Source organism: Somniosus microcephalus, chromosome 6 (genome assembly GCF_052327205.1).
Source record: "Somniosus microcephalus isolate GS21.2 chromosome 6, FLI_Smic_1.0, whole genome shotgun sequence".
NCBI classification, from domain to species: domain Eukaryota; kingdom Metazoa; phylum Chordata; class Chondrichthyes; order Squaliformes; family Somniosidae; genus Somniosus; species Somniosus microcephalus.
The window spans coordinates 135,571,906-135,584,717 of record NC_140992.1 but is presented as its reverse complement, the minus strand read 5'-3'; the positions used below and the strand labels follow the sequence as shown (position 1 = coordinate 135,584,717).

At 46.1% G+C, this 12,812-nt stretch overlaps 1 protein-coding gene across 2 annotated transcripts in view; it reads left to right on the top strand.

Annotated features, from left to right (window-relative positions):
- Window positions 1–9,006, top strand: part of LOC147116099 (cysteine protease ATG4B-like) — a 63,701-nt gene extending 54,695 nt beyond the window's left edge. Inside the window, exons 4-7 of one of the 2 annotated variants that reach the window (XM_085990842.1) lie at window positions 3,746–3,844; window positions 4,235–4,336; window positions 7,675–7,747; window positions 8,924–9,001. In XM_085990842.1, the coding sequence (XP_085846968.1) occupies window positions 3,746–3,844; window positions 4,235–4,336; window positions 7,675–7,747; window positions 8,924–8,942 (293 nt within the window). In that variant the 3' untranslated portion in view covers window positions 8,943–9,001. Of the gene's footprint in view, window positions 1–3,745; window positions 3,845–4,234; window positions 4,337–7,674; window positions 7,748–8,923 lie in introns of both variants that reach the window. The other variant, XM_085990843.1, reaches the window with a different exon arrangement.
- Window positions 9,007–12,812: the final 3,806 nt, after the last annotated feature.

Here is a 12,812-nt window from a genome sequence, read left to right as displayed (position 1 = left end):
AGGCCATTCGGCCTGTCGAGCCCGTGCTGGCTCTCAGCTAGTCCCACTCCCCCGCCCTTTCCCTGTAGCCATGCAAATTTATTTCCTTCAGATACTTATCCATTTCCCCTTTGAAAGCCGTGATTGAATCTGCCTCCACCACCCTTTCAGGCAGTGTATTCCAGATCCTAACCACGCTGTGTAAAAAAGATTTTTCTTGCGTCGCCTTTGGTTCTTTTGCCAATCACCTTAAATCTGTGTCCTCTGGTTCTCGACCCTTCCGCCAATGGGAACAGTTTCTCTCTATCTACTCTGTCCAGACCCCTCATGATTTTGAACACCTCTATCAAATCTCCTCTCAATCTTCTCTGCTCCAAGGAGAACAACTCCAGCTTCTCCAATCTATCAACGTAACTGAAGTCTCTAATTCCTGGAATCATTCTCACAAATCTTTTCTGCACCCCCTCTAAGGTCTTCACCAGAATTGGACACAGTACTCCAGTTGGGGCCAAACCAGTGTTTTATTCAGGTTCACCATAATTTCCACACTTTTGTACTCTATACCTCTATTCATGGAGCCCAGGATCCCGTAAGCCTTTTTAACTGCTTTCTCAACCTGCCCTGCCACCTTCAACAATCTGTGTACACATACCCCCAGATGTCTCTCTTCGTGCACCCCCTTTAGGATTGTACCATTTAGTTTACATGTCCTCTCCTCATTCTTTCTACCAAAATGTATCGCTTCACACTTTTCTGCGTTAAATTTCATCTGCCACATGTCCGCCCATTTCATCAGCCTGTCTGTGTTCCTGAAGGTGTCTCACTCTCCTCCTTACTGTTCACTATACTTCCAAGTTTTGTGTCATCTGCAAATTTTGAAATTTTGCCCTGTGCACCTATGTCCAAGTAGAACCAACCCCTGGGGAACACCACTGTGTATACTTTCCTCCAGTCCGAAAAACTACCGTTCACCACTACTCTCTGTTTCCCATCACTTAGCCAATTCCATATCCATACTGCCGCTGTCCCTTTTATTCCATGGGCTTCAACTTTGCTGGCAAGTCTATTATGTGGCACTTTGTCGAATGCCTTTTGGAAATAAGTCAACTGCATTACCCTCATCAACCCTCTCTCTTACCTCATCAAAGAACTCAATCAAGTTAGTTAAACACAATTTGCCTTTAACAAATCTGTGCTGGCTTTCCTTAATTAATCCATACTTGTCCAAGTGACTTAAATTTGTCCCTGATTACTGTTTCTAAAAGCTTCCCCACTACCGAGGTCAAACTGACTGGCCTGTAGTTGTTGGATTTATCTTTACACCATTTCTGAACAATGGTGTAACATTTGCAATTCTCCATTCCTCTGGCACCACCCCCCGTATCTATGGAGGATTGGAATATTATGGCCAGTAGTTCTGTGATTTCCTCCCTCAATTCCCTCAGCATCCTTGGATGCATCCCATCTGCTCCTGGTGATTTATCTACTTCAAGTACAGCCAGCCTTTCTAATACCTCCTCTTTATCAATTTTTATCCTTTTATTCATACTTAGCCAAAGCTAAAGGTTAATGTGGGAGAGTCCAGAACACAGAGAAATAACCTTAAAATTAGAGCCAGGCCATTCAGGGGTGATTGTAGGAAAGCACTTCTTCACATAAAGGTAGAGGAAATCTGGAGCATACTTTTCCCCCAAAAAGCTGTTGAGGCTGGGGGTCATTTGAAAATTTCAAAACTGAGATTGATAGATTTTTGTTAGGCAAGGGTATTAAGAGCTATGAAACCAAGACGGGTAAATGGAATTAAGATACAGATTGGCCATGATCTAATTGAATGGTGGAACAGGCTCGAGGGGCTGACTAGCCTCCTCCTTTTCCTATGTTCCAGAAACAAGCCATTCAGCTCAACTGGTCTGTGCTGGTGTTTATACTCCCCACGAGCCTCCTCCCACCCTACTTCATCTCACCCTATCAGCATAACCTTCTATTCCTTTCTTCCCCCTGCACTTATCTAGCTTCCCCTTCAATGTATCTATGCTATTCGCCTCAACTACTCCATGTGGTAGCAAGTTTCACATTCTAACCACTCTCTGGGTAAAGAAGTTTCTCCTGAATTCCTTATTGGATTTATTAGTGGCTATCTTATATTTATGGCCCCTAGCTTTGGATTCCCCACAAGTGGAAACATTTTCACTACGTCTACCCTGTCAAACCCCTTCATAATTTTAAGGACCTCTATCAGCTCACCCCTCAGCCTTCTCTTATAGAGAAAGGAGCCCCATCCTCGGTCTCTGTCAAAAGCCTGGGTTTGATGTTTATATTTTGACCCAGAGCAATCAGTCCATTAACTTCAATGATGCTGCAATCTGAGCATGTCTATGTAAAGTTCCTCACCATGTATGAGTAGGATTTTGTTCGTGTTTGTCCTATGAAAGGATTTCTTTTCTTCCTTGCTATTTCCCTTTTCTTTCTATTCCCTTTTCTTTTTGTCCCCTTTACCAAAACACACTGGAGAACAATTTTTTTTTCTTCAGTTATTGTTTATTATTGTCTGCTGAGTTAAACTACTGAAACGATACCTTGGAGAAAGCCAGACAAGCACAGCTATCCTTTCTTTTATTCATACTTGGCCAAAGCTCCAAATATTTATGTTCTCTGTGAAATGTCCTTGTCGTCTTCATTTTCATGACACTATAGTTAAGAAGTGTTCACTTTTCAGTTACATGAATACGGTGTTAAGAACATAATTTCTGAGGTGCGTTTTATGATCTTTCCAACTGACAGTAACATTGGTGTGACTGTGTACTTGAGAGACAGATTTGGTTGCAGTTCTACTTTGGAAAAACACTACAGATGGATTTAGAAAGGGTTCAGAGAGGATAGATTGACTCCAGGCTTCAGGGGACTAAATTATGAAGTAAGGTTTTGTTGGTATCTCTGTAATCTCCTCCAGCCCAAAACCCTCAGAGCACTGCATTCCTCAAACTCTAGCCTCTTGTCCACCACCCCACCCCCCACCTTTCCGCAACCCACCATTGGTCGTCTAGACCCTATGTTCTGGAATTTCCTCCCTAAACACTTCCACCTCTCTGTCTCCTCCTTTTAAGACCCTCCTTAAAACTTACCTCTTCGACCAAGCACCTGTCCTAGTGTGTCTTCCTTTGGCTCAGTGTCAGTTTTTGTCTGATTGCGCACCCGTGAAGCATCTTGGGATATTTTACTATGTTAAATGCGCTATATAAATGCAAGTTGTTGTAATATGATATGGGTTTCAAAATAATGAAAGGTAGAAGTAATCAAGCTGTGTATCATTGACCACAGGCATTGGACTCGAGCACAAGAAGTAACAAATTCACAAGCCTGGAGCTAGATTAGCAAGTAGAGTTCTCGGTTAGTGGATATGTTAATAAATGATAAATTGTTAATTCACACCTTTAACAAGCAGTTGGAAAATATCTGTTCAAAAGGATGAGTGAGGGGTATAGATGTTTTAACAATGCTTGACTTCATTCAGGGGAGGTATGTAAAGTAGCATAGTGTTCCCGAAAGTAGGGCAAATCGGGTTCTGGGGTGCATCCGGACAGCATTGGATGACATGTCAGAAACCACTATACTGACACTGCACAGGTCAGTGGTGCGGCAAACCCTCGGATTATGCTGCTCACTAGAATTGTTGGCATAGTAATGTGGGGAAGGGGCATGATTATGATATGTCTATCCCTTGTGCCAGGTTGTAAATATTAACTGCTGCATTCTTTGGTGTGGACAGGAGGCACAGGACCCACCTCTGATAATGGCTGGGGCTGTATGTTGCGATGTGGACAAATGATCTTTGCCCAGGCTCTCATCTGCAGACATTTGGGTCGAGGTGAGTTCCGTGAGCTGATTTGGGCCTCTGATTAGCTATGTTCAGGCCTTGTGTCTGAACTATTTGGGTGGGGGAGCTAAGGACTATGTATGGTGGGAAATAAATTGTTTCATCGCTTTGTGTCCCAGTCAAGTATGCCGAGTAAATGGGGTTGGAATTTTGGACATGGGCCCTAAAATTCAACATTGTCTTTGTCAATCCATAAAGGTAAACCATGTGGAGGGTCGCTACCTTCCGGATTCCCGCATCCGCCCGCTGCAGTTTTGGAGAGTTGGAAATACCATAGTTTTCCTGCTCATTCAGAAGCTGTTTCCTGCTATTGTCAGTACAATTTGTGCTTTCTAATTTCCATTTTTGTCTTAATTTCCTTCCTTTTCTCTTTCTTTGCAGACTGGAGATGGGTAAATGGGAAGCAGCAAAGGGATGAATATTACAACGTATTAAATGCTTTTCTTGACAAAAAGGACAGCTACTACTCCATTCATCAGATAGGTGAGCTCTCTGCCACAGCTGTGTTACACCTAGAAATACATAGAAGTTGCAGCATGGAAACAGATCATTCGGCCCAGCCAGTCCGTGTTGGCATTTACCTACCCTGTTCCCTTCATTCCCTTTTCATTCATCCAATCTAACCTGGAATGTTGACACAGTTTCTGCCTCAACCACTAAGCCTGGATGTGAATTACACATTCGCAACTGTGTGTGATGAAGTTTCTCCTGCCCTCTTCTAAATCTCTCTTATTTAATCTTGTATCTATGGCCCCTCCTAGTTGAGGGATCAACTACTAGAAACAAGGTGCTTCTATGTACTTTGTCCCATCCTTGCATAAATTTAAACATTTCTATCGTATCTAATGAAGAAAAGCCCCAATTTTTCAAGTCTTTCTTCGTACAGTCCCCACCATTTATAGCAGGCGCAAGTGTGCAAATACAATTTGCCTGCAATACGCGATGGCCGATATATGATTTATTCAGGTGCACCGGTAGCACGATCCTGTGGATGGTTTATCCCAATCATGTCTGTCGTCCTCCGGCAGCGCTGCTTGTAGCGATGACTGAAGATTTGCAGCTGTCCCACACCCCTGTTCCGGAGGAGTATGCTCACAAAAGCCCGCAGCCATGATCTCCGTAGTCAGATCATGCCGACTGAGCGCACTGTTGATGAACCAGCGCCCGACAGGCTTACAGCATAGTTATCGATGCAGATTAAAATATAAATACCGAGATTTAATCTTGTATTTTATTACAACTCTGTGCTCGGCTCGATTCGCCCCAGCACCCTTTCCCTGCACGATTCGCTCAGAGTCTATAACATGGTAGCAAGAGAGGACCGTTAAAATGTTTGCAGACAGGAGCAGGATTCATACAGTAATGACAGAAGAAGACATCAAGAGAACTGCCCCTCAGCTGAACTACTGCAGCTTACAATATTTATTGGGATTTGGGTAAAGAACAGGTCCATTGCATTAGAGCAGGGAGGCAGTTCTGTGCTAAGTTGATTAAACATTATGGCCTAGAAATTCAGTGGCCTGCGCCACCAGTTTGCGCCCAAAGAGGGCACTCAGTGGCTTTTGCGCCACTGGCCACACCTACTGCGATATTTAGCGGGGCGCTAATGGCGGTGTTAGCCTGTAGCGCTGCGCCGCCACCGATGACGTCATCGGTGTGCGCAGCGCCCCGCTATCGCCCCGATGGCCATATTTGGTCGCGCCGGCCGCAAATAGCGACCGGTACACAGGGGCCTACCTGTGGCGCTAGTTAAGGTGGAGGTGCGGCCGGCCGCTTTTTCGGCGCCCGCCTGCCCGCACCTCCGTCCCCGGCCTCCTACACCCCCCCCCCCCCCCCCGCGGCATTGCCGGCTGTTTCCCGAGAGCCCGGCACTTCCCCTTGGTGCCGGGCTCATTTGCCGGCACTCGCGAGCGGGGATCGCGCTGTTGCAGGCACCTCCCCCTTAACAGTGGGAGGAAGGCCTGCAGTACCGCAGCCTGCCGTGCCACAGCGGGTGGCGCTGCGGCCCTTAGCACGCCGATATTCAGCTTCAGCGCCCCAAGCGGGGCGCGGGAAGCCTCGTTTAGCGGCCTGCTTCCATTTGGGGCGCAGAAACTGAATATCCGGATGGCGCAAGTGGCTCCGCACGCAGCGGTAATTCCGGCGAGCTTGGCGCCCCAAACTGAATTTTTAGCCCTATCAATTTAAGCTTTCTGTTTCCATTATCAATTTAAGTTAGCACCATAATTAATACTTTCCCTTGGCATTGGCTCTGGGAGTTACATAATCGATGTGAAAAGAGTAACAATTAGAGTTTGATCAGATGTGCGTGATTGGTGGGCAAGTAAGCACAGCTGTTTCTGCCCGAAATAAATGGAGCTCTTGAGACGCTATCACTGGCAACTTTCAAATTGATGTTAATGCAAATGGCTAATCGTTATCGCTTTTTGGCCGATTATATAAGCGACTTCCCATTCGCAGAGTGGGTGCGGGGCCCGCACGGCACTGCCGCCCCCACTGGGAAGGGGAGTGGGCTCTCTTGTGGGTGAGTCCAGAACAAGGGGGCATAAATGTAAAATATCCACGACCCGATCAAATAAAGAATTCAGGAGGATTTCCTTTGCACAGAGAGTGGTGAGAATGTGGAACTCGCTGCCATATGGAGAGGTTGAAGCAGAAAGCATTGATGCATTTAAGGAGAAGATTGATGCATACATGAGTGAGAAGGGAATAGAGGGGTACGGGGGCAGGGTGGGAAGAGGTAATTCGAGTAGGAGGAGGCTCCTGTGAAGAATAAACACCGGCATAGACCAGTTGGGCCGAAGGGCCTGTTTCTGTGCAATGTAATTCTAAGTAAACTTGCCCTCCCTCAGAAGGGCCCTTACTGCCTGCCCCTATTGCACGCATCATGTGCACACTTGAACTCATTCTGGAACTTACCTTCCTAGCAATGTGATTTCTGCTCTTGCACTTTGTCTTCTATTTATCCATCTAAATTGCCTTTGTCCATTCTTCCCCACAAGCAACAAGAGAAAGGTAGAACAAAAGCAAAATACTGCGGACGCTGGAAATCTGAAATAAAACAGAAAATGCTGGAAACACTCAGCAGGTCAGGCAGCATCTGTGGAGAGAGAGAAACAGAGTTAACATTTAAGGTCTCCACAGATGCTGCCTGACCTGAGTATTTCTAGCATTTTCTGTTTTTATTTAAGAGAAAGGTAGCGTTGTCTGAAACCAGGCCTGCTTGAGAATGATCACAGCTGAGTATATTGTCAGAGTGGGCTCTTAATCAGACTTGAAGCAGAACCGTGCCAAACTCAAGAAATGATGCAGTAAACTTGACGTGAGGGTGTACTGTGTCTGTCAAAATGGAACACTGTGGTTTATACCATGTGGAAAAGTGCCTATTACACACCATCCTACAGAAACACTGCAGCTTAACAGGCATTGGATGAATCAGAATTCACAGCCAGTTCATGTTGGTGGGATAGATGGAAAATGGGTCTGTCATTGTGTAGATTCAATCGTGGCGAGGTGCAAATGCAGGAAGGAGCACCTTCCAATTCTAGAGTGCGGCAGTGCCAGGAAGATGAGTACAGTACTGGATTCATCAGGATTACTAGGGCAGGGCAGGGCCCTGTAACGGGGGATCAAAGGTGGAGTGGTTTACAAGCTACACTTGAAATGCTGAATTGGGTCAGAGCCGTAAATCCATTTGGAGTCATCCACTGACATCTGTAGTACTGTGGGAGAGGTTGGTTATCAGGAAGGATGTGTAGATTGAGAGTTTGCTTCTGGGAAAGGATAACTATTGTAATTGTGTTTCCTTTATCTTGAACTAGCTCAAATGGGAGTCGGAGAAGGAAAGTCGATTGGACAGTGGTACGGTCCAAACACTGCAGCACAAGTATTGAAGTGAGTATGAATCACGGCAACCGCAGCATGAGTGAGTCTGGCCAACCTTGTGAGTGAGAACAAGAACAGCTTTCTGGAACTAATCTCTTTATACTATGTGCAAAGGTATTTTATCTTTTGCATATATATAAATTTTTATAAAGTATCTCTCTGCACATGTCTGTTTCCTGAGCCCCTGGTCACAGCTACCCTTCTGATTGATCACTATCTAGCAGATACATAGCAAAAACTAGTCTGGTCAGAGATTCAGTATTTGACTGCTGCCTTGTCCTGTGGACGTGTGATCCACTTGCAGAGCCAGCTCGAGTGTCCCCAGGACCTGAGTTCCAGCATGACATGGGCATTTCAAACTTGGACTGTGAATCTGCTCATGCACTCATGATGCCCCACTGGATCTCGTACCCAAAGCTTGACACATCAGGCCCAAACCAAGAAGGCGTCAATTCCATTTCATCAGAGGAGTGACTGTACGCCACTCTCATAGTCCTAAAGGCGCACACATAGCAGCTCGACAAGATGAGGTCTGGGATTGTGTGTCTGTTTGTATAGTTAAGGTACTTTTTAAAGAATTGAAAAGATTGAACAAAATGTCCAATGCAGACTCTCCTACACTACAGAAGGCACCTGCCTAACATCCGCCAATTCTGTTTGAAGCTCTGTCAAATGATGAAGTTCCCCAGTAGCCCAATCTCTGTGCAGTGCCAGTCACTGGGCCACGCTCTCTCTCCTCGTCTGCTCCCAACCCCACCCCGCTCTGTCCCGTCCAGTGTGATGCTTTTCCCTGGCTCCTTCCTGAAACTATTGCTTCGACCTGGGAGTTCACTCTCTCATTTATTGCAGTCAAGAATTCTTGATCTTGCAATAGTTTTGACAATGAGGAATTCTCACCCACAGCATGAAGCAGTGCCTTCTCTGGAATGAAGGGGAAGTTTCAGGTAGGGGCTAGGACCAGGATTGTTTTGGCAGCTTATGTTGGAAGTTTTGTTGCATCAGTAATGGGTGCAATATTGAGCTACTAATTTAACTGTGCACAGAAACACCCTTGAAATGAAATTTAATCTGCTGACCAGTCAAAATACATAGATCATCCTTTGAATGACAAATATATAAAGTGCTGCGCATTAATATTACTTTTCTACTTAATTTCTTTATTGCAAATCAATTTTTTATTTAAAGTGGATTGACTTTGTGGTAACTGCCTGCAGAATTTATTACCAGCAGATCTTCTGCGCATTGCTCATGGTGAGTAGGAGGATATGTTTTATCAAAATTAGAATGTTTTTCAAGTGTGATGAAACACTAACAGTACACGCAAATGTGATCCATATAGAAAGGTGTACGGTATTTGGGATTAGTCGCTATATGAAGCAGGCAGGTGTGAGGAGAAAAGAGATTGGGTGGTGGGAAAAATATTGGTTACAGAAGTAGGAAAAAAAAGATTCTGGCAGGAATTCCCACCCTAGTCAGGTTGGACCTTTTCCCAGGCTGCACCGCTAAAGAATTGGCACTTTCTGTCAGACCACTGTTCATCCTGGGCCACACCGATCAGTTCAATTACGGGTACGGTAGCATAGTGGTTATGTTACTGGACTAGTAATCCAGAGGCCTGGACTAATGATCCAGAGATGTGAGTTCAAATCCCATCACGGCAGCTGGAGGGAAGGTCATTGATGAAGCAGCTGAAGATGGTTGGGCCTAGGACATTGCCCTGAGGAACTCCTGCAGTGATGTCCTGGGGCTATGGTGATTGACCTTCAACCACCACAACCATCTTCCTTTGGGCTAGGTATGACTCCAGCCATTGGAGAGTCCCCCCCAATTCCAATTGACTTCAGTTTTACTAGGCCTCCTTGATGCCACACTCGGTCAAATGCTGCCTTGATATCAAGGGCAGTCATTCCCCCCTCGCCTCTGGAATTCAGCTCCTTTGTCCATGTTTAGACCAAGGCTGTAATGAGGTCGAGAGCCGAGTGGTCTTGGCGGAACCCAAACTGGGCATCAGTGAGCAGGTTATTGCTGAGTAAGTGCCGCTTGATAGCACTGTCGATGACACCTTCCATCACTTTGCTGATGATTGAGAGTAGACTGATGGCAATTGGCCAGATTGGATTTGTCCTGTTTTTTGTGGACAGGACATACCTGGGCAGTTTTCCACATGTCGGAGAGATGCCAGTGTTGTAGCTGTACTGGAACAGCTTGGCTAGAAGTACGGTTAGTTCTGGAGCACAAGTCTTCAGCATGAAAGCCGGGATGTTGTCAGGGCCCATAGCCTTTGCTGTATCCAGTGCGCTCAGCTGTTTCTTCATATCACGTGGAGTGAATCGAATTGGCTGAAGACTGGCTTCTGTGATGGTGGGGACCTCGGGAGTGGGCCGATATGGATCATCCACTCAACACTTCTGGCTGAAAATGATTGCAAACCCTTCAGCCTTGTCTTTTGCACTCGTGCTGGGCTCCTCCATCATTGAGGATGGGTATGTTCATGGAGCCTCCACCTCCTGTTAGTTGTTTAATTCTCCACCACCATTCACGACTAGATGTGGCAGGACTGCAGAGCTTTGATCTAACCTGTTGGTTGTGGAATCGCTTAGCCCTGTCTACGGCATGCTGGTTCTGCTGTTTAGCATGCATGTCGTTCTGTCTTGCAGCATCCCCAGGTTGGCACCTCATTTTTAGGTATGCCTGGTGCTGCTCCTGGCATGCTCTTCTGCACTCCTTATTCAACCAGGGTTGGTCCCATGACTTGATGGTAATGGTGGAGTGAGGGATATGCCAGGCCATGAGGTTACAGATTGTGGTGGAATACAATTCTGCTGCTGCTGATGGCCCATGGCACCTCATGGATGCCCAGTTTTGAGCTGCTAGATCTGTTCTGAATCTATCCCATTTAGCACGGTGGTAGTGCCACACAACACGATGGTCAGTGTGAAGACAGGACTTCGTCTCTACGAGGACTGTGCAGTGGTCACTGCTACCAATGCTATTATGGACAGATGCATCTGCGACAGGTCGATTGGTGAAGACGAGGTCAAGTAGGTTTTTCCCCTCGTGTTGGTCTCTCACCACCTGTCGCAGGCCCAGACTGGCAGCTAGGTCCTTCAGGACTCGGTCAGCTCGGTCAGTAGTGGTGTTACCGAGCCAGTCTTGGTGATGGACATTGAAGTCCCCAACCCAGAGTACATTCTGTGCACTTGCTACTCTGTGCTTCTTCCAAGTGGTGTTCAACATGGAGGAGTACTGATTCATCAGCTGAGGGAGGGCGGTAGGTGGTAATCAGCAGGAGGTTTCCTTGCCCATGCTTGACCTGAAGCCGAGACTGTGGGGTCCAGAGTCAATGTGGAGAACTCCCAGAACTACTCCCTCCTGAATATATACGACTGTCTCTCTAATTCTGCCCTCTTAAGCATCCCTGATTATAATCGCTCAACCATTGGTGGCCGTGCCTTCTGTTGCCTAGGCCCTAAGCTCCCTGCCTAAACCTCTCCGCCTCGCTACCTCTTTCCTCCTTTAAGACACTCCTTAAAACCTACCTCTTTGACCAAGCTTTGGGTCACCTGCCCTAATTTCTCCTCCTGTGGCTCAGTGTCAAATTTACTGTCTTATAATACTCCTGTGAAGTGCCTTGGGATGTTTTACTATGTAAAAGGTGCTATATAAATACAAGTTGTTGTTGTTGTGCCACCTCTGGTGGGTCTGTCCTGCTGGGTGGGACAGTACATAGCCAGGAATGGTAATGGAGGAGTTTGGGACGTTGGCTGAAAAGTATGATTCTGTGAGAATGACTATGTCAGGCTGTTGCTTGACTAGCCTGTGGGACAGCTCTCCCAATTTTGGCACAAGTCCCCAGTGAGGAGGACTTTGCAAGGTTGACTGGGCTGGGTGTGTCTTCGTTGTGTCCAAAACCGGTGTCGAGGTCAATGCCGGGTAACAGTTTGGTACAACTGAGTGGCTTGCTTGGCCATTTCAGAGGGCAGTTACGAGTCAACCCATTACTGTGGGTCTGGAGCCACATACAGGCCAGACCAGACAAGGACGGCAGATTTCCTTCCCTAAAGGACATTCGTGAACCAGATGGGTTTTTAACGACAATCCGGTAGTTTCATGGTCACCATTGATAATTCATTTTTTATTCCAGATTTATTTAATTAACTGAATTTAAATTCTCCAGCTGACGTGGTGGGATTTGAACTTACTTCTCCGGATCATTAGCGCAGGCCTCTGGATTACTAGTCCAGTAACATAACCACTATGCTACCGTACCCCTTCATTGAAATCCATTTGCCACTATTTTGCACATTCACTTAATCTATTAATATCTCTTTTTGTAATATTATGCTTCTATCTACACTGCTTACAATGCCGCCTATCTTCGTGTCATCGGCAAACTTGGATATGTGGCTCTCTATCCCATCATTTAAGTCATTAATAAATATGGTTGAATAGTTGAGGCCCCAACACTGTGGGACACTACTAGTCACATCCTGCCAATTGGAGTACCTGCCCATTATCCCTACTCTCTGTCTCCTGCCGCTCAGCCAACTTCCCAACCAGGTCAATAATTTGCCTTTAATTCTTTGAGCTTTAACTTCAGCTAGCAATCTCTTATAAGAACGTAAGAAGTAGGAGCAGGAGTAGGCCATACGGCCCCTCGGGCCTGCTCCGCCATACAATAGGATCATGGCTGATCCGAACCTAGACTCACGTCCACTTCCCTGCCCGCTCCCCATAACCCTTAATTCCCTTATCAGCTAGGAAACTCTATCTCCGTTTTAAATTTATTTAATGTCGCAGCTTCCACAGCTCTGAGGTAGCAAATTCCATAGATTTACTACCCTCTGAGTGAAGAAGTTTCTCCTCATCTCAGTTTTGAAACGGCAGCCCCTTATTCTAAGATTTTGCCCCCTAGTTCTAGTCTCACCCATCAGTGGAAACATCCTCCCCGCATCCACTCGATCAAGCCCCCTCACAATCTTATATGTTTCGATAAGATCGCCTCTCATTCTTCTGAATTCCAATGAGTAGAGGCCCAACCTACTCAACCTTTCCTCATAAGTCAACCCCCTCC